General features: G+C 41.4%; 1 protein-coding gene across 2 annotated transcripts in view; it reads left to right on the top strand.

Annotated features, from left to right (window-relative positions):
* BUB1B (BUB1 mitotic checkpoint serine/threonine kinase B) overlaps nt 1-10147 on the top strand; it is a 41065-nt gene extending 30918 nt beyond the window's left edge. For both annotated transcript variants that reach the window (XM_089521967.1, XM_089521968.1), the window contains exons 20-23: nt 153-295; nt 1732-1903; nt 2381-2487; nt 9588-10147. In XM_089521967.1, coding sequence (XP_089378093.1) covers nt 153-295; nt 1732-1903; nt 2381-2487; nt 9588-9777 — 612 coding nt within the window. In that variant the 3' untranslated portion in view covers nt 9778-10147. The remainder of the gene's footprint in view (nt 1-152; nt 296-1731; nt 1904-2380; nt 2488-9587) is intronic.
* Nucleotides 10148-22684: the final 12537 nt, after the last annotated feature.

Here is a 22684-nt window from a genome sequence, read left to right as displayed (position 1 = left end):
CCAATGCTAGCTGAGGTCGAGATATGCAAACTGTTTCACCCCTTACTCCTAAAACATATGACTTTTAGTGTTTTGTGACTGACCCTAAGTACGAACAATTGTTCTAAGTAGTAAACGTCTACAGTTGCTTATGGTACTCTCCTTTTTTTCAGGATATAATCTGCCGCTGTAATGTTATCCCACAAGAAGTGGTCATGTTGATTGTTGACAATCTCCTAGAGGTGGTACAGAAATTGCATGAAGTGGAGATAGTTCATGGAAATTTGCATCCAGCATCATTGTTCTTAGGAGACAGGTTGGCTATCAGTTTCCAATGGTCTGAAATCTTTTGCTGTTAGGTTTACATTTTTTGTAAATAATGTTTTGAATTGATCCAGCTCATATTTTGGGAGCTGTCCTGAGCCCCAACTCTTCAGGAAAGGGTGGGGTGTAAACAAAGGAAGAGAACAGCAGTTGCCATTAGAAAGGCTGACAAGGAAATCTCTTAAAACGTATTCTTTAAAAATATTTCTTCTTAGCTAATTCTTTGCTAGTTTTGGAACAAATAGTATAAGGAAAGTGTTAGATAGTAAGTTGGTATTGACTTTTCCATTCATTCCTTTGCTGTTCATGGCTATTTTGGCTGAAAATCCCAGTAGCTGAGGTTGGGCCCATCTGAAAGCTCTGAATACTTTGAAATACACTGCGGTGTATAAATATTGCCTCTGCAGCCTGGAAACAGATACATTAACCTGTCTTAAGCCTCCTCCCATCCATGCATTAATTCAGAACTGCTGTATATGTGCTCCTAGGAAATATCATTTTTGAAAATGCAGTCTAATTAGTGCTAAAAATTCAGCAAGTGCACACAAAGTTAGTGCATGGAATCCCATTGTTGAAGACTTTTGCAGTAAATAGCCTGAAACAACTTTTTATTGACCTATATAAAATGAACTAATTTCCTGGCCCTGTTGGACTGACAGTATATTGTAAATGTAAAGATAAAGTCATTTTCACTGTGAAATTAAACCTATGAACAATGTTTAAGAACTTAAAAGCACACACGCTCTTTCAGATGCATAATATTTTGTAGCTTACAATTTGTTAGAAAAATAAGTGAAGTGTAATTATCAAGTAAATTCACAAAGCTACTTAAATAATTGCTTTACCACATAACCCTCCATGCTTCTGCCTCTTGTCATCCCCTCTATCTTGTGGCAAAAATTATAATAATTTTTATGGCTCTTTCAAGGCTAACAAATATACTATGTGTTAGTATTGTGAGAATTTTATAATTCTAGGTAAGGGTGTTCATCTCCTAATTCTAAGAGCTGCTGTTTTGAAACAGGTTTGCACCACTTCTTAAGGCAAATACTAGAGTGAGGCAGTAATATGACTAAGTATGAATATAATGTAAGAGAGGACAGGGATGTAGCCAAGGGGGGGGGGGGGGGTTCTTGGGGTCCGGACCCCCCCCCCCTTCCATTAGAAAAATGAATGGTGTGTGCTGCTGCGCCGGTGCACCCAAGCCTCATTATAATGGTGGCACTTAGTCTGCACCCCCTCCCTTCCTAAAATCCTGGCTACATCCCTGGAGAGGAAGTAGGCTCAGGTCTACAAAGGCTCATGCCACCAGCTTCTTTCATTCTGTTAGTTTCAAAGATGCTACAAGATCCCTTTGCATTTCAGACTAATATGGCTATGTGTTTGAATTCAGACATCAAAACTGTGTGTTTGCACATTTTCCCTCAGAATCTGCAATCCATTTGCCATGGCAGAGGCTGCCAGTGCTCTGAAATTAGTGGATTTCTCTCACAGCCTAGACTTGAAGCTTCAATCAGGAGTGAGTTCACTGAGAGGCTTTCCAATAGCTCAGACGCAGTATGGGCAACAGATCCTTGATGAAAAATCTCCTCCTTACCAGGTGAAAACATACCATAAGAAATATACAACAGAAGGACCTCAGACTGCCTACTTTCATGTAAAACATTTGTGCTGACTTTTTCTGCAGTGAACATATGGTTTGAATTTGTTGAGCTGCTGGTGCAAATCATGCAGTCTTTTTTGGGGTGAAAAGAGACCCCTTCACTCTAGCCTGTGTTCTTTTTTTGCCTGAATTCTAGATGTTTTATTCCCAAGTGCATCTAATTGCTATCATTCGATAGTGTGCTAATGTTTCTGCTTGCTTCTCTATTTTTTAACTTTTACATCTAAAAGAAACATTTCTTAACAAATTGGTTTTTTTCACATCACTGACTAGAAGGTCCCAGAAGAGGTATCATATGGTGTCATGTTTCTTTAAAAATTAAAAGAAAAATTACAGTGTGACTTGGGAAGATAAAACATGTCATACTTCAGGAGATGACAGTATCAAGACTGATGGATGCTGTTGTGGTTTCAGATTGACTTACTTGGCATTGCAGACACAGTCCATATTATCCTTTTTGGGGAAAGTCTGCAAGTTCATCAGGAAAAAGGCTATTGGAAAACTAACAGAGACCTGTCCCAGTGAGTATTACACATACAAGCAAGCATCCTAGTGCTGTACCTGTTTGTTGCCTTGTTTCCATTCACAGCTATTGAGATGATATCTTTAGGTAATAGAAATGACATAAAAGTAGGGCTATATGCATTAAGTGGGAGTCACTTTTATCCTACAATTATAGTTGCATTTTGTGATATTGATATGAACATTATTTCAATATCTGAAATTTTTAATGGATGAACTTGTTAAAAGGGATGTGATTGATTAAAAAAAGTACCTTCAGTAATCCTGAAAGCCATGAGAATAGCATAAAAACATGTCTGATGAGCATTCTTTATTTACCTTGGTATCTCCTCTCAGCACTGTAAAACTGCCCTGTTACCTAATTTATTTCCAGAAGCAATGACAAAAAACTAATATGCTGCCTAATTTACCAACAGCATTGTCTTTTTTTTTTTCACCTGCCTCTTCCGTGTGTTATGTCAAAATATATCCCTCTAAACTTGACAATCCAGTTTTTAAAGACATCTGGGAGAAAATGATTGGCAAGTGGGAGGAAGCATAGGTGTTAGGAACATATTTATAGTTCATGCTTTCTTGTTCAGAATTACAAAGTTGTGAACGAATGGTGACAGGCTTTTTCAAAAGGAAATGGATACTGTTGTGGTTGTATAACTAAATTTCAGCACATTTTAATGTTTTGTTTTCTTAGTCAATGCACACTGTAGTTCAATGGACAATTAAAACAGATATGCCAAAGAAACACAACTGCTGAATACTTTGGCCTGATGGATTGAATCTTCACTAGCTAAGCTGTTGGAAGCCACATGCTATCAGCCATGACACCATTGGTGCTTACAAAAATTGTGTTGAAGCTCTCAGCAATAATCTTCATTGCATACAAGATGGAGTGCCAGCTGAGAAGGAAGTCTTAGACTGACCAGTCTGTGATCAGTCCATGCCCTTTTTATCCATCCTTCCTCCCAGCTTGCTGGCATTCCTCTAGGTGTCAAAGTAGATAGATCTCTCTGAAACCTTGTCATTGCAAAGGCTTTGGGGATATTGCTCCATTCCAGTACTAAAAAGTGGGGAGTGATAGTCTGGTTCAGATATAGAATCTGTAACATTTGGGCAAACTGTGCAGTTTAGGCTGCACCATTTCCAAAGGATTTATTCAAGAAAAAGTGCTTTGAGAGTCACATACTATTTCTGTGCTGACATAATGTAGTGGCTAGTGTATTGTATGTAGACAAGAGAGAGCACACACACAAACACACACTAAAATAATTTGCAAACTGTGTAAGCACTGCAGTTATGAACATCTGAAAACATATACAGTGGGGCCTTGGTATTTGCTGGGATTTGGTTTCAAGACCTCCCTGTGGATACCAAAATTTGTGGATGCCCAAGTCTCATTAAATACAATGAAAATTGTGTTCCTTATATAAAATGGTAAAGTCAAGGTTTGCTTTTTGGAATGTATATATTAATATTTTCAAACTGATGATTGTTGAATCTGTGGATAAGGAGGGGTGACTGTACCATGAATTTCAGGAGGTTAAGTTTCCACTATTAGAAACAGAAAAGATTAAAATTATTAAAAAAAAATAAGAAAAAGTAGAAATATAAAAGTTACATAGACATGAATATAAAAATTACTTAAAGCCATTAAAATTCATTAACAGGCTACTTACAAACCACAAACTAACACATTAAAAAACCATCCCATTTAGTTTCTAAAAGTCTTATCAGCATAAGACTGGTTTCAGTTTACCCTTTGTCTGCGCAGACTACCACAATTAACTGTTCTAGTGAACTGTTTCAAATTAGTACTATACCAATCTTTTCTCAAATTTCGCTTGTAATTGTACAGGATGGTCCACATGGTTGCTCTCCTATATTCACATTTTACAGGCTATTGTTTTTTTCACCTTTATTAGTAGAATCAATGTGATGTTTAGACATTTATTGGATTCAGGTTGATTCCTGCTCTTTTGCTGTCAGCTGTTCTGACAATTTATATTTGAAAGAGTTAAGCCTATTCCAGTATAGAAAACTGAGAGTAAGAATGATCAGCTGCTCTTCAGAAAACAAAGGGATGTGTGTGCATATGTGTGTTTGTAGAGGAGAGATCAAGAATGAAGGTGCTTTTTTATAGCCCTTTGCTATCACAGAAAGGCTTTAAATGTATCATTTGCAGTAACAGTTACACTTCATGAAACTAGCTAATGCTGTGGATGTGCTGAGTTTGCAAGGAGCAAGTATGCTTGTGACTAAAATGTTCAGAATAATGCAAAATGGATACTTTGGCCAAAACAGTTGTGTGTAGGAACTATTGTTTCTGTCTTAGCTAATGGATTACACAAATGGAAGACTACTATCTAAACCAGGGGTAGGCAACCTTTTTGAGCCGGGGGCCGGGTTGCTGTCCCTCAGACAACTGAGGGGCCGAAGCCGGGGGGTGGAGCCGCATGCTGGGGGGCGGAGCTTCCACCCTCTGGGGGCCAGGCCTCCTCCTCTTTGCCGGCCCCTGAAGGGGCCCCAGGCCCTGTCAGAGGCCGGGAAAGAGCCGGTGGGGGCCGCCAGCACTGGAGGCCTCCTCCTCTTTGCCGGCCCCTGATGGGGCTCCAGGCCCCGTCAGAGGTCGGCAAAAAACCTGGTGGGGGCTGCCAGCGCTGGAGGCCTCCTCCTCTTTGCCAGCCCCTAACGGGGCCCCAAACCCCGTCAGAGGCCAGCAAAAAAGTCCCAGAGGCCTGCTGCCGCCGCCAGAGCCCTGTTGGAGGGCCCCAGTGATGGCAACGGGCCTCCCAGAGGCCCGCTGCTGCCGTCGGAGCCCTGTAGCAGGGCCCCGGCGACCGCAACGGGCCTCCTAGAGGCAGCCCCCAATGGCGGCGAAGTCTCGCGCACCCTTTCCTGTGGTCGGCAAGACTTTGCCTCTATGCCGCCGCCATTTTGTTTCTCAAAATGGCGACGCCCGGAGCAGGGAAAAGCTGCAATCGGCAGCGGCGGCAGGAGTGCGCAGGGGCCGGCTGAAAGGCCTCCGCGGGCCACATCCGGCCCATGGGCCGGAGGTTGCCAACCCCTGAGCTAAACAGACAAAATTGATTAAGGTGTTTTAGTTGAAATTGCTTCTGCCTAGCTAAGTGGCTTGTAGAAATAAAAGTATGAAATCTATTTGTTTAACACAGATTAAAATTATTATGCTTTCTGTTTCCACTTGTTTAATCCTTTGCCTGGTAACTGAGGTTTCCTTGACAGCTGGTGGGCAGAATGCTTTAGGTGGACAAAAGAAAAAGCAAACAAACATGTTAACGTGACCAATTCTTTCTATATGACAGTTGCTAGTTCATGCTAACACTACGTGTGTTTTACATTTTTTCTTGTAGCTGTCGATGATAAGAACATTGTGAGGGCAAATGAATTGATTGATGGAGAAGAAATAGATCTCTCTTCATCAGTCTTGTGTCCATATTGACTGTACATGAAGGGAAACACCTGCCTTGTTCACCAGCCCTATTAGCGGAAGGCATTAAAGAGATAAAAGAGCTGAAGCTAGTACAGTGGGCCCTCTCTTTATGCAGGGGATCCGTTCCAGATCTCCTCACGTAAGGGAAAATCCGCCTGTGCTCGAGCCCCATAGGAAATAATGGGGTGCATGCATGTGGCAGAGTGGTGCGTGTGTGCCATGGGTACGCGCACTCCCTCCCCAAGCGGCTTCCACGTACGCTGGAAGCTGTGTAAAATGCATCCATGCATGGCACGGGTGCATTGTATCCTGTATTCCTTGCTTAAATGGAGGAAGGAGCTAGCTATTTTTCAGTGCACAGACCAGTAGCGTCACTGGTGTGTGTGGGGGGGGGGGGACAGTAAACCGCACCAGGTGACACCCCTGAGGAGGGACACTTGGTGTGTCCCCCCTTGCCGTGGCTCAGGTTTTTTTGAGAGAACTGGGCCGCAGCAAGAAACAGGACTGTGCACCCCTCCTTGCCACAGCAAGTAGGGACAAGGGGGCTTGCACGCTTGGCCTGGCTCCTTGTCACGGCTTGCTTTGCTTCAGGAGAACTGGGCCACAGCAAGAAGCCAGGCTGAGCAAGCAAGTGCGCCCCACCCCTCCTTGCTGTGACCCAGTTCTTCCCCGAGGGGAAATGAGCAGCAGCAAGGAGGGGGGGGCACCATGACAAGGGGCTGGGCTGAGTATGTGCATGCATGCCTTTTAGTCCATCCTTGCCATATCCCAGTTTTCCTTGGGAGAATTGGGCCGCTGCAAGGAGGGGCAGGGAGAAGTGTGTAGCTGGTCAGGCTCCTTGCTGCAGCCCGGTTCTCCCATGGAAAACCGAGCCATGACAAGAAGGGGCAGAAGTTCTGCCCCTTCCAGCCAGAACCCCCACCCCACCGCCACATCAGGTGACATCAAACCTCAGGATACCACTGGCACAGACTAGTAACCAAACAGCAGGGTAGAATCTTCTGTGCACTTATTTACCAGAATGTGGTGCTTTAAGATTTCCAGTGCTGCTCATATAATCTTTATACAGTATTGTCATGTAGGAAGAGCAGTTTCTTTACATATAAGTATTGTGGGCTGAATAAGCTGAGAGTGACTAATAATTCAGTATTACCTATGGTATTTTATGTATTAAAAAGGGGTAATCAATCCTTGAAACTAGAAATGAAGGCTCCTACTTAAATATAATGTATATTGCCTTAAGGCATAAATTAAACTCGATTCCTTGCAACTCTCATTATAATCTTCATTAGTTTCTCATGTGTGTTTGTCGCACATTCTGGAATACAAATGCTGTACAGTGGATCCTTGTTATACGCTGGGGTTTGGTTCCAAGATCCCCCGTGTATAACAAAATCCGTGTATGCTCAAGTCCCATTAAGTATAATGACATAGCAAAATGGTGTCCCTAATAAAAAATGGAACATCAAGGTAAATTTATACTTTTTTGGAACATTTTCAAACCGTGTATGCTTGAATTCGTGGATAAAAAAATCCGTGTATAAGAAGGGCCAACTGTATATACTCGACTATAAAGTCGATCTCATGTAGAAGTCAAGGGCAGGTTTTGGGGGCCAAAATTTCAAATTTTGATATGACCCATAGATAAGTCAAGGGCATGAAACAAAGAATCTAAAGCAGAGGGGTAGGCAACCTTTTTGAGCCGGGGACCGGGTTGCTGTCCCTCAGACAACTGGGGGGCTGAAGCCAAAAAATAAATAATTAAATAATTTTTTTAAAAAATCAAATATATAAATAAACCAGGACAAATGTAGGACAACATTTTCAAATGGAAGACACTTTTTAAAAAAAAAATGGAGGACATGCGAAAAAATTTGCTGATTTTTAAAAAAATGTTAATATAAATGCATGTTTCTGAGGCTTCTATAGACAATTGCCCCCCAAAGGCCCCGGCGGCAATCGGCGGCAGGACCAGGCTGGGGCCAGTCCCAAGGCCTCGCCGGGCCGCAGGTTACCTCCCCCTGATCTAAAGGATGAAGCAAAGGAAAACATTGCAAAACAACTTACAAAATTCCAGCAAGCATAACTATCTCTGCTCATACTAAAAGCCAGATGGATGAGAGAATAAAGGGTGCTGGCAATGCTTCCAGGACAGATTACGCGCTTGCCTTTACCAGAGGACATTTCCTTTTTTTATATAGGAATTAATGTATAGTACTTACACTGGCCCATGAATAAGTCAGCTTTAAGTTTATTGGTCAATTTTTTGACTCAGATTTCTCGACTTATACATGAGTATATACAGTAACTAGAGTAAAAATTCAGATTTCTTATTAATATGTATGTATTCCTTTAAAGAAACATGAAGTTTGTTGCAATACTTCATATAAAATTACACATACCATGTTTATTGTTACCACTTAAATATCAATTTGAGTCAGGAGAAGTCGAAGGCTTTCATGGCCGGCATCCATAGTTTTTTGTGAGTTTTTCGGGCTATGTGGCCATGTTCTAGCAGAGTTTCTTTCTGACGTTTCGCCAGCATCTTTCTCTGAAGATGCCAGCCACAGATGCTGGCGAAACATCAGAAAGAAACTCTGCTAGAACATGGCCACATAGCCCAAAAAACCCACAAAAAACTATGAGTCAGGAGAATTGAAAAATAAAGGGTTCATGTTATTCTGTGCATCTTGTTAGAGTAGTGTTTCCAGCGTTGATGGTTGTTGTATTCCCAACATCTGGCAGGTCACATAATTTGGATGAACAGATCAAAGGAGGCAGCATGGCATTTGAAGCAAACAATGAAGAGTTTGCAAATTCTTCAGCATCTAACTTTTGTAGTTATTCCAGAAAACTTGCTTGCTCTTAGTACAGTTGGCCCTTCTTATACACGGATTTTTTATACACGGATTCAAGCATCCACGGTTTGAAAATGTTCAAAAAAAGTATACATTTCAAACATCAAACCTTGATTTTCCCTTTTTTATAAGGGACACCATTTTGCTATGTCATTATATTTAATAGGACTTCAGCATCCATGGATTTTGTTATCCACGGGGGATCTTGGAACCAAACCCCAGCATATAACAAGGGTCCACTGTACTTAGATAATCTTCAGAGTTTTAACTGGCTGTATAAAATAGTGCATATATGCTCAGGTCATTCATTCCACCTTTTAAGGTGACAACTCTTTGTTTGGAAACCATAATTCCCAAATGTGCATATCCAGTCATTGTTGACAATTGAATTTTGCCTTTAAATCCACAACTATTTCATCCTTATAAGTAAGCATGTAGATCATAAAGTTTGCAGCTTGCCCATTTTAAGAGAGATTTGCTCTGAATGAATGGCATTAAAAGCTTTAAGTGAACTTGGTAACAGTTCTGACTACAGCAGATATTTTAGGAGTTGCAGTGTGCCCTGTAGAATTCAGCAGGTCTTCCCTTTCATATCTCCACCATTTGTCATGTTTTTGTTACTGATAACTTACCCAAGAGAATTTGTCTTAAATATTGAGACAGAAATTTGCTAACTAAACAATTTAACTAGGAATTCAAATATTGTGTTCCAAGACAATAGAGATTAAAACTTCATCAAGAATTGTGACACTTCCAGTATGTGATATATTCAATAAACTGCTTTTCATTCTGTTTTTAGGTTTGTTGACAGTGATTTATGGAGTAAATTCTTTGAGAAAATTCTGAATGCAAATGGTGAGTTTACTGTGCCTCTGCTGAAAGAACTGAGGGCGGAACTGAGTAGTGCATTTGACAGTTCTTTCCCAGAACGCCTCTGCAATTCCTTGACAAAGCTGGAAGGCGTTCTTGATGTTGGAAATATCTTCTGAGCAGCAGAAAATATCTTTTTAGTATATCCTGGATTTTCTAGTTGTCTGACCACCACCATTCTGAGGCAAGTAAAAATTAATGTTTCCTTCTCTTTCACTGCCAGGTGTATAAAAAAATTGGAACAATGTTCATAATTTGTCCATGACTTGTTAAAAGAATTTTTGCTGATGCCTTAACTATATATACTGTTTCTGTTCTTTGGCAAACCTCCCTGTACCATTAATGCTTCCTTGTGCAAAGCTGTTGAGTTGTGTTCAGTATCAATCATTTTGTGATAACCTGAGTTCTGTGTTATGTTATAAACCTATTGTCTGTTTTCTCTTCCTTGTAATCATTGTTCAATAAAAGTTTTGCAACCACCTCTATTATCTCAGTTAGTTTTCACAATTTGTTATCTTCTTTCTGGGGAACATAGCTGAATCAAAGATCTGGTGCTGTTGATGGCTTTTGAAGCAATTTAGATTGCCATTTTTATTTTGATAGACATAGCAACTAAAACTATTTAGAAATGATATAAGAAAAGATTAGAACTGATTTATGTCTGGGGCAAAACTATATGTGATAATGTTTACATAGTTAGCAACTGTATGGTTTAAGTGGCAGGCAACCTGAGGGTGCAGAGCCAGCATGGTGCAGTGGTTTAAGCATTGTGGCTCTGGAGGCCAGGGTTTGAATCCACTCTGTCATGGAAACCCACTGGGTGACTTCAAGTGAATTATGCATTCAGCTAACCCCCATTAACAAATCTTGCAAAAGAAAAAGAAAAAAACACCACCCTATGATAGAGCCATCATGAATTGGAAATAATTTGAAGGCACAGCACAGCAACCGGGGGGGGGGGGGGGTATTGCTCCACCACGGTACTGATCCAGATGTGTCCTTCCAGTGGTTACTAGTTGCACAGAACAAAGAGCTCATATTGACACACACTACAAATAGCATCTAGGAGGTGACAATCTACACCTTCTCCTCACTGCCCTGCTGAGATGCAGCAACCACCTATGTTGTTGCTAATTATGTGCATACTATGTAATTTGGCCCTAAGGTGGCAGCTGTTTCAGCTGACATGCATTAGTGGGAAAATGCATATTGAGTGCATCAGTCTCCATCAGCATCATACAGATCTATATCTGTAACTTAGTTGGATTATAGCACATCATCATAGTGGTCATGACTATTAGTGGTCATGACTCTTTATGATTCATCTGGCAATTTTAACAGCATGAATCTGTGCATGTTTGTTCTGAACAATTTATACTGCAGTTATAACTCTGCAATATGCTTCTGTTGCTATATAACTTTCAGTGTAGGTAGAAGGAACTAGTTGGTTTTGGAGACTATACCTATTATACATAGTCTAACTCAATATATATAATGGAATTCATTTATTGTTGCCAGCTTCTCCCACACCAGATACTTAAGCTGTTCTGCAGTGATGGATCTGAAATGTTTGTTTGGCTCTCCCTTGGATTCATTGAAACTGATTTATCATTACGCCTCTTTGTGTGGTTAATACTAAGCTAAGTGATGATGGGATGGATCCAGTTGTCTGCAAAGTTATTAACAGTTGAAATGACAGGATCAAATTATGAGCTGCATGCAAACTGTTGTAAGAATCCAGCACCACTTGAAAATGTCTGTATTTTTTCACCATGATAAAGACTCTAATCTGATCTAGTGAAGGACTAAATCAGAGTATATAAAGTATACACTATCCTTCAAACATGTTCTGAAGCAAGTAAAGATGTAAAGGCCTGGGAAAAATGGATTATTGAATATTTTCTTTTAGAACAACAAATGAAATGTTTAAGACAAGGTATTCATATTTATTGCTCAAATAATTTCTAAAAAATGTATAAGAGGAAGACTATGTACAGAAGCAGATCGTTGCTCATCTTGGTTTCTTTCCCTTATCTGTTTTTATGGAAACAGTTTTATATCTGCTTGGCACTACAGAGAATTAATGGAGGCAAAATAACGTTTTCATTTTTTACGAGAGGGGGAGTGTTGCTTGTTCCTCAAACTGGCAAAACCAAATAGGTTCCCTACAGCAGACGTGTTTCTTACAGTACAAGACTTTTTAGCTTGATTTTTAGCAAAAAAATTAAAATTTAAAAGTTCGGTTTTTAATTAGATTATACTTTACAATATTAATAAAGCAAACATGATATTTTAAGCCAAAGTTATATGTAATGAGTTTTATGTTCTAATGTAACAAGTAACTTTCAAATACGGTAGTAATTTTCTGAAAATTTCCAAAACTTTTCAAAAAAGAAAAACAGGTCTCCCCCCTCCCCCCCCCCCCCAATGGCTTCATAATTTCCAAAGATTTTACATCTCGCAAGATATACCTCTGTTGAAAATTTAATATCTAATAAATGGCCATTAAAGGGTTGATGGTGTTGTTCAGTATCAATATCTACATAACCTCATGTACAAACAATTGTTTCTAAGATCACCTGATCATATCTATAATCCAATTGCAACTGAAGGAAACAACATTTAACATGTTATTAATGACATTTAACAAGTCATTAACATGACTTTGCACTGATAATGTTAAACTATTGTACACTACTTTAGGACCTGATTTGTTAGATGATGCACACACCCTAAGGGTTTCAAGTCTGTATTTGTAATTTGTAAATGTGGATTTTAATGTGTTGTGAGCCACTTTGATTGTCTTGTCACAGAAAAGCGGGACACAAATAAAAGTTTTATTATTTTATTATCTGTAAGCGTATGAAATCCAAACTGCAAATATTTCTAGCAGCAAGGAGCCTATTTCTTGTAGTTAGAGAGGATTCAAATTCAGATGTAGCTGAAGTCTCTCTTCTGCACTTGAATTTTATGATATAATAGAACAAGCAACTAATGACCAGAAGCTTCATGCACTAAACTACTTGTATTCAAATATTTGATCTATCATGTCACATGGAATGGCACAGCAACAAATACAGCCTATTGGGAGTGCTGTTGCATTTTTGCTTACCTGTCCTAGCTCTTACATGAACATCATTGCATCTTAAATTTTCCTAGCCATATTCTTGTAAACTCATCACCATGCGTGATCTCACCTAATGAAATAACAGTGTCCACAATTAGCTTACTAGAGTCTTCATATACTTTAGTAGTAGGTACTTCAGTATAAATAACCACTGAAAACATGCCAGGCTCTGTAGAGAGTGTAAACAATTCAAAGTAGCCTATTTGAACAGCAATATAGTAACAGTACTAACTTTTTTGCTAATTGTAGAGTTCTGAGGTTGGTGAAATGAGTACCTTGGGCCAAATTATATTTAATGTTAGTCACTCTGCCTTATAGTTTGCTTTTTGCCTATGAAATAGCAGCTAGGGGACAATTAATCCTGATGAAAACCATAAGGTTTTCCCCTTACCCTTTGAGTCTTCCACAGTCCTGATCCAGAGCTTAAAGAAGCTCTCAAACACCAATTGCTACCTAATTTATCCCTTAGTTTTAAGGTAGACAACTGAGGGGTTATTTATATTACAAATGCACTCTTTATGATAGTGAGTGAGATTTGCACTGCTATTTCCATGTCTCTGGAAGTTTCTGATATTAGACTAGAGCAGGCACACTTTGCCCTACTTTTAGTTTCTTCATCCTCTGGATGGCATGGAGGAGCAATCCATATTTTGTTGTTGTGCACCTTCAAATTGTTTCCAATCTATGGTGACCCTAAGACTCTTTCATAGTGTTTTCTTTGCAAGTTTCTTCAGAGGGAGATTGCCATTGTCATCATCTGAGACCAAGAGTGTGACTTGCCCAAGAACACCCAGTGGGTCTGCATGGCTGAGCCAGGATTCGAACCCTGGTCTCCAGAGTCATAGTCCAACACTCAAACACGACACCATGCTGGCTCTCACAGTTCACAAACAGAAAAGAACTTGGACTCCAGCTTCATCCGCTGGCATGCAAGGAATAGCCCAACACAATCCACATACATATGTTGGTGTCTTCTCCCTCCACATGAGTTTTTCATTTTTCTGCCTAGCCAGCAAGATATGATCGCCCTTCACTCACAAACATCTTACAGTTAGGCAGAGAAAATAAAATGGAAAATATTGAGACGAAAAGGGAAACATATGATGAAGAATCTCACAGTGGTGGTACATCTTTGCCAAAAGAAAAAAAGCACAGAGAATAAACAGCCAGAAATGGATCTGCTGACTGCTCCCCAGCAGATCGCAGTCCAGGAAAACTAATTAATACTGCTCCGATGGATACAACACAGCAAGCTTCTGAAGGAAATAATGAAACAACACTGACAAGAATATTTATTTCAACCAGCAATAGTGAATCTTATGGTTCTTTGTCAATGCCTCCAAAACAAAAGAAAACAAAGGATTACGCAAATCAGATTTTTACTTCCTTTGAGAAGGTAAAGAAAATGAAAACTACAACTAAAACTAAAATCTAATGCCCAAAACAGATGGGCCCAAAGGAGCGGTATGAGGCCATGTTGGTGCCTTTCATGCTGGGAACGTGGCACCAGGCCACTGGAAGGAACGAGTTCTATCTGCTCCTTTTTGGCTCGGTTCTTTTTAGTTGGCGTAGCCTCAGTGCAGCTTCAGGCCACATTCAGGGCATGCATCACATAAATGGCACACTCTCAACACAGCCTGAAGCCATGTCATTTTGCCTGCCTGTTTCAGGCCTGAGTCACCTGCTCACTTGGGCCGGAAGCTACAGATTACTGCTTCTGGCCACCATGTTGGGAAGAGAGGTTCCAAAACCGAAGGCAGAGCTAAACCATGCAGCGTTCTAAGCAACTAAACAACAACTAAGATTCAGCAACCACAACAACAAAGGTAAGTTTGACACAGGTGCGAGAGTTGATTGACATTACCACTGCAAACAGTGAAAAGAAATGACACCAGAAAGAAACAACACATTTTTAGAACAGTGTGGAACTGCCAACTGCCAAACTCCTTGCCAATGGAAAACCAGTCTGTTTCTTCATATTCTGTTCTAACAGTATCCTCTTGTCCTGAGTACAGATTTACCACCAGGACTGTCAAATGTAGTGGCACTCCCATGTCTTTGAAGCGTTCAACAGCTTTTTGTGATTTATGCAGTCAAAGGCTTTCCTATAGTCTATAAAGCACATGCTGATTTTATTTATTTATTTGTTTGTTTGTTTGTTTGTTTTTGGAATTCCATTAGCCATCGTATGTTTAATATGTGGTCCCTTGTACCTCTGTCTTTCCTAAACCCTGCTTGCACCTCTGGGATTTCTCTCTCCATATATGACAGGAGCTTGTGCTACAGAATTTTAAGCATAATTTTGCTTGTGTAGGACATTAATGCTATGGTCCTATAGACACTGCAGTCTTTTGTGTCCCCTTTTTTGTGGACGGGAACGAATATTGAATGTCTGTTGGCCAGTGTTTTGTCGTCCATATTTATTAACATATTTTAGTTAACACTGGTATTGATACTGTCTGTGTGGATTGTATCAGATCAAGTGGAATATTGTGTGTTCCAAGCGACTTATTCTTCCCAATTTCTCTTATTGCAGCTTCCTCTTCACTTTCTAAAATGTGCGGTTCATCTTCATATGCTTCTTCATTCCATGTGTCATTCTTCTTTTTTCCCCATCTCTTTTATATAGCTCTTCTGTGTATTGTAACCAATGTCTTTTTATTTCTTCTTGGTCTTGTAGTATGTTCCTCTTCTGATCGTAGTACATTTCAGCCTTTGGTTTGAACTTCCCTTTGAGTTCTCTTATCTTGTGGAAGAGATCTCTCATTCTTCCTTTTTTGTTATTGTCTTCTGTTTTCCTGCATTGATTATTATAATAGTGCTCTTTGTCCTTGCACACTACTCGTTAAACAGTTGCATTCATAGTTCTGATTTTGTTCGTTTCTTCCTTTTGTTTTGCTTCTCTTCTTTACTTTACTGCTTGAAGTGTTTCCTCTGTTATCCATTGTGTCTTCCCTTTCTTTTTGGTTACCGAAAGCGTCTTCTTGCATTCTTCCTTGATTATGTCCCTGGCTTCTGACCACAGGGTTCCAAGTCAATTCTGCTTATTAGCACAAATCTGTTTTTTATATTGTTTGTGAATTTTGTTGAGATATTGTTCAGAGCAAATTTTGGTATGATGACTGTTTTTGCTTTCTTCAGCTTTACTCTAATTTTTGATATAAGTAGTTTGTGATCTGTACCACAGTCCGCAGCTGGTCTAGTTTGGGCTGCAAGAATAAAGCTTCTCCATCTTCTGCTTCATTTATATAGGCGAGTTACAGACCGCCCGTTTGGGGCGGCCTGCACCCGCTCCTTTCCCCGCTGTATTGGGGCCTCAGCTGCCAGACCAGCAGCCTCCGAGGCCCCGATCCGCCGCTTTCCAGGCCGCGGGGAAATGACATCCGGTGACGGCAGGGAGGAGGAGAAAGGGGCTGCTTGGCCCCTTTCTCCTCTGCGTCGCTGGGCGCAGCCATGTAAAGGCTGCACCCAGCGACGCAAACCCCAGAAGGAGCTTCGTTTCGGAGCTCCTTCTTATGCCGCGGAAAGGGCGCTCTAGGAGCCCTCGCACGGCGCAAAGACATCACATCCGCGCCGCCTCGTTTGGAGGTGGCGCGGTCATGACGTCGTAATGGTGGCGGCCGTGTGGAACGGGCACCGCCATTTTGTGCGCGCTCCGCGTGTGCTAGGGTTGGGAGCGTCTGGAAAGGACGCTCCTTTCTAACTCTAGTACGCGCAGAGCGCATACTTTTAGGCCCGTCTGTAACGGGCCATAGTCTATCTCATTTTTATATTGACCATCTGGTGATGTCCATGTGTGTAGTCTCCTTTCTGGTTGTATGAAGCAAGTATTTGCAATGAATAGATTGTTAGCCTTGAAAAATTCTAACCATCGCTCTCCTGCTTTATTTCTTATTCCTAGTTCAAATCTGCCTACTGATTCTGACTCTTCTTTGCTGCCTAGTTTAGCATTCCAGGCACCTATGATTACTTTGAAGTCCTGTGTTTGTGTGTTGTCAGTTTCTTCCTGGATTCCTTCATAGAATCATTCAGTTTCTTCTTCCTCTGCCTCTGTAGTTGGCACATATGCTTGGATTATGGTAATATTTATAGGTTTTCCCTGAAGCCTTATTGACATGATTCAATCCAATTTTCTGTTGTATCCTTTGACTGCTTTTGCCATATCTCTCCTTAGTATGAACAATTATAATTTAATAAGTGTAACTGTAAGTTTTAATTGTATAGTTGCACAGATGTAGCATTACCAGATGGTGGAGAAACACTACCACATGATTCAAGTATTAGGTCATGCTGTGATGCATGCTGTCGTGGGCACTGAAACAACAAGGTGGATAGGAGAGTATGGTTTGCACCACTTTTAATTCTGACTATTACTTTTGAGAAATAAACAGTTATTTTTAAAATTGCAATAGTGATGATAACTAACTACCATTTTGAGCATCCCACTATTACCTTTTCAGACTTTCCAAACTCTGCTAACAAAATATGTGCTACAAGTTATGGTACCACCACATAGTCCTTGCATGAAGGCTTTCTCTTTGAATTACCTGCCTCTTAGGACTCTTTATATATTATGTGGTAGCAAATCCAGGATTGCCACAATGCATACACTTGAGAGGATGATTCAGCCAGTACCAGTGCAATGCTGAGTGTACCCAAAATGCATGCATTACCAAAGTGTTTGTTGCATTCACATTATTACAAGAGGGAAAATCCATTAAATTCACAAGCAAGCTAATCATCATCATAGTACATCATAGAAGGTTGTAGGTAGACCACAATACAGCATGCATAACTATATCTTCAGTTAATTGCTAGATTGCAGCCATCAGCTGCAACTCTGTGCATGAATCTGTATATAACATATATGAGGCTTGTATCTTTTGTCTAAAAAGATGAGGAATTATCAGCATAATGTACCTTTCATAAATGTACATGGTTACAGTTCTCTGTCATTCCACAAAATATGAATGACCCATTTGAGACTGAATGGCTTTCATGTGTAATCTTGTTGCAATTTTTCTTTCAGGTGATATAAAGGCAAGTCATACATTAAAAAAAAAATTCTTACCATTATTTTACAGTTAAATAGTCTTTTTTAAAAATTAAGATTATCTTTATATTCATTGGCAGACAGAAGTTTTCTCAAATTTCTATATAAATGGCCAATAAATAAATAAATGTATAAATTACATTTTTATATATTTTATTCTTGCCACCTCCCCACAAAGCTACTCTGTCCTTGCTTGTGTAAAAAGTCTGACATTTTTATGTGTGTCTCTGGTTGTATCTGATTTCCCTGTTAATGAATATTCTAGAATAGCCCTTGGCTAAAAACTAGTGTTTGACATGCAGTGCTGCATGGTAGTGCTGAGAAAATTCCCAAATGGTGCCTGCATGAACTAACATTTCGAGTGGGTTTAACTCAGTAGTTTTTCAACCAGTTACTTAATCTAGGTTTGTCCTGTTTTTGTAGCTTGACATATCATTTAGCTTTAGGCAGTAATTAATGGAATATTGCACTTACCAAATGTTGTCCTGTACAACTGGCTCTTGGATGACTCCCATTTCTCTCTTGAGCTTCCCTTGCCATCAAGATGCTCCGCACAACAGTTACTTATATCACACTGGGCAGGCCTGGAATCTCAACACCATTTGTATCTGTAATTCTCTCCATCTAGAAGGCCATGGTGGAGCTAGCTATAAAGGTAGCATTCATATTCATGTTAGTACTGTTGGGCCCAATCCCAGTGATTTTAGTGATAAAAGTGGCTCTAAAGCAGGTACAGTACTTGCGGCAAACTGTGGTTGGAAGGCAGAGCTAACTGGAGGAAGACACATCTTTTAGTTACGAGTGTCATTCTGTTTTTAAGTTTTAGATTAGTTTTAGTAGTACTGATGTGTTGAGCAGGTCACAAATAGCCAAGCTCCTCTACTGCTTGCCTTGATTTGCCAAAGCCACATGCCCTCATAATTATTTTTTCCAGGGAGTTGGGAGATACAGCCATATTAATCTGTAAGAGTCTTAACAGTTTTCATAAGCAGAAGCTGTTGCTTCCTAGGTTCTAAAATGCACCCAATGAGAGTAGAGTCAATGGAATATACATAACTGTCAATTTACAAAGTTGCCATTGACAGTGGGTTGAGTCTAATTGAAACAATATACTGAACCAGTATCTGCTCTCAGTAATGGACTTGATGAGGGCAAACAAATTGAAACTTAATTAAGACAAGACAGAGGTGTTCCTGGTTAGTCGTAAGGCAGATCGGGGAATAGGGACTCTGCCTATGCTGGATGGGGTTACACTCCCTCTGAAATCTCAGGTTTGCAGACTGGGTTTTTTCCTGAACTCACCTCTGACCCTGGATGCCCAGGTTTCAGCAGTGGCCAGGAGTGCATTTGCAAAGTTAAAACTAGTGCGCCAGCTGCATCCATTCCTTGAGACATCAGATCTGCCTATGGTGACTCATGCATTGGTTACATCCCATTTGGACAACTGTAATGCACTCTACATGGGGCTGCCTTTGGAAACTGTTTGGAAATTACAGCAGGTCCAAAATGCCACAATTAAAATGCTGACAGAAGCCAGTTATAGGGAGTAGATAATTCCCTTCTTGAAACAGCTTTGCTGGCTATTGTTTCATTTCTGGGCACAATTCAAATTACTCATCATGACCTATAAACCCCTATATGGCTTAGGTCCAGACTATTTGAGAGACTATGGGGAGATACAGACTGGCACTTTGTGCTGGCCTGTGGGTGGAGTCACGGCGTAGTGTCTGCACGCTCAATGCAGTGACTCCACCCATGGCACCATTTTGGCATGTGCCATGTAAATGGTGCACGCCATGATGATGCCACTGTGGTGCAGTGCCCAAATGGCGCAGCATGGAAAGGACGTCATTATGGTGTGCCACCATGCCTATGACGCCCCTTCCAGGGAGCAGAAAAAACCCCACTTTTGTGGCTTTTTGTTTCCTGCATGTTGTTGCTGCAGCCCCAATCTGGGGCAAAAAGGGGCGGCATCCTGCCGCCCGTCTGTACAGCCCCCCAATCTCCCCATACTAACCTGCTAAAGCACTAAGATCTTCACAGGCAGGCTTTCTCTCTGTCCCACTACCATCACAGACTCGCTTGTTGAGGACACGAGAGAGTCTTCTCAGTGGCTGCTCTGGATTTCCCTTCTCTGGGAGGCTGGGCTGGTTCCTTTCCTGCTTGCCTTTTGCTGGCAAGAAAAACATTATTATTCAGGCAGGCTTTTAAATATATAATCCTAACAGGGTGGGTTTTTTTATATAGGGTGTGTGTTTTCATTATGTTTTAAACGTTTGTGTGTTTTTGTGTGAATTTTATACTGTTTTAACTGGATGTTTTTAATTGGTTTTAGATTTTTGTAGTTAAGTTTATAAAATGTTTTTATCTTGGGCTCCTTTTCTGGGAGAAAGGAAGCATAAAAATGAAATAAATATAAATAATTGACTAGGAAAGCTGGGAGTTGCATTTCAACAACATCTAGATCACCAAACAATCCCTATCCCTGACATAAGCCCACAGAGGATTGTTGATGAGAGAAATAGGAAGATCAGCAAGGTAGGGCTCCCCTTGTGTTTTACCCCAAGTAGCTGCCAATCAAAGGGGTTGTTCCCACTAGGTGAAACCCCGCGTTCTGAATCTAATCCAAGGAGTGGCGTTCCTATTAGGATCCGATTTAAACCTAGAACGGTTCTAGAGCAACCCGCAATCGTCCCCACTACAAATCGAATCGTAGAGCGGAATAAAATTTTGAATCGAGTTTTTGTCATTTAACGCGCGTTAAAAAAGATGTAGGGTCTGACCTTCGTTTTTCCCTTGATTCGAGTTAGGAACCGGAGCATTTAAATAGGAACGACAGCCTTTGAAATCGGGTTAGCTGGATGGGAGGAGCGGAGTGCGATGGGGCTGGCCTTGGGGGAGTTGCCCTTTCTGTCCCCATCCATCGTGGCTGTCACCATTTTTGCTTCCCTCACCCCTTTGTCCGCTGTGGTCTTTCAATAAGAGATAAGGATTATTTTTATTTTATTTTTTAATGGTTTACAGGCGCTTAATCTCTTCAGCGCTTTAAGCGCCTGAAGTCCCGGCTGCTCAAGCGCCAAAGGAGTACAAGGCTTCCCCCAGTGGATTGCAACCTCCCCTCTGTGTGGGGAGAGCCCATTTCTAACGGAGGAGAGGCAGGAAGGCAAGCCTCCTCTCGAAGAGGCATTCCCTGCCCGCTTGGGCTCTGATCTCGCCCAGGCAGGGAAGGGCTCTGATCAATTGGGGGGGGGGGGGGGATAGAGCCTTTCTCCCTCTCTTTCTCAAACGGAATCTGCCTTCTCCTCCAACCCTGGAAAGAGAATCTTTGGGAAGAGTGCTCCCTCCCTGCTTTTCCAGCAGCCTCCTTCATTGATCTCTGGGCTCTCTGAAGGGATTCTCCCTGGCTGTCTTGGGAGACATCAAGAGGGGATGCTGTCCTGCAAAACCCATCCCATAGTTTCTCTGGAAACAGCTTGGGCTCCCCAAATTCGCTTTGCCAGAAGCCTCTCCCATTGATCTCTGGGCTCTCTGAAGGGATTCTCCCTGGCTGTCTTGGGAGACATCAAGAGGGGATGCTGTCCTGCAAAACCCATCCCATAGTTCCTCTGGAAACAGCTTGGGTTCCCCAAATTCGCTTTGCCAGAAGCCTCTCCCATTGATCTCTGGGCTCTCTGAAGGGATTCTCCCTGGCTGTCTTGGGAGACATCAAGAGGGGATGCTGTCCTGCAAAACCTATCCCCATAGTTTCTCTGGAAACAGCTTGGGCTCCTCAAATTCGCTTTGCCAGAAGCCTCTCCCATTGATCTCTGGGCTCTCTGAAGGGATTCTCCCTGGCTGTCTTGGGAGACATCAAGAGGGGATGCTGTCCTGCAAAACCTATCCCCATTGGCGGGATACAAACCGCCGCTTTGCGGCGCTTCCCCGCCGCCGCTGTTTGCTCTGCGCGGGAGCTGCAGCAGCCAAACCGCGCGGCTCCCACGCAGAGCAAAAAAGAAGCTCCAAAATGGAGCTTCTTTTGCAGTCGCGTTTGCGACGTAGCGAGGCGCCAGGGGCGCACTTGCTACGTCACAAAGGACGCGACACGTCTGGACGCTATGCGTCCAGTACGTAAAGATAGCGGCGCCCATGTGGAAGGGGTGCCGCCATCTTGTACGTATAGGATACGTACTAGGGTTAGGGGGGTGCGGAAGCACCGCCCCTTCCTAACCCTAGTACGTATCCTATACGTACTATATGGCGGTTTGTATCCCGCCATAGTTTCTCTGGAAACAGCTTGGGCTCCTCAAATTCGCTTTGCCAGAAGCCTCTCCCATTGATCTCTGGGCTCTCTGAAGGGATTCTCCCTGGCTGTCTTGGGAAATGAAATGGAAACGATGCCAAAAGTTAAATCGCTTCCAAATATTCCGGATTAACGTTACGTCATTCTGACGTACTATTGATTGACAGCCCCAAATAAGGCATGGAGGAGAAGAATTGATTTATTTAAACACTGATTTCATGCCAAGTTAGGAACGCTTGCAGGTAAAAACTTCGATTTAAATAACCAGATGGGAACGAAGAATAACGCGTTTCGGAACGCGAGATAACACCAGGGTTATTTTGAATAGGTTTTATTAAAAACGTTGTATTTTAAATCGTTTCAAATATTAAGTGGGAACAACCCCATAGTGACTAAAGCTGTTCCAATCTGGATCCAGTAGACAACTCCCTCTGACATAGTGAGACATAGACACTTACCATGCCCTATATCCAACCCATCAACCTAGTCCTGCTAGATTTTAACACCTAAGGTGAGTAAGGGTCAAACATACATGTGGTGAGAGAAACTATTTCAAACATTTGTCCA

This window comes from Sceloporus occidentalis, unplaced genomic scaffold, assembly GCF_023333645.1.
Source record: "Sceloporus occidentalis isolate IW3139 unplaced genomic scaffold, rSceOcc1.0.p SCAF_4, whole genome shotgun sequence".
NCBI classification, from domain to species: domain Eukaryota; kingdom Metazoa; phylum Chordata; class Lepidosauria; order Squamata; family Phrynosomatidae; genus Sceloporus; species Sceloporus occidentalis.
Note: the sequence above shows the minus strand (reverse complement) of the source record. Positions and strands in the feature narration are given on the sequence as shown.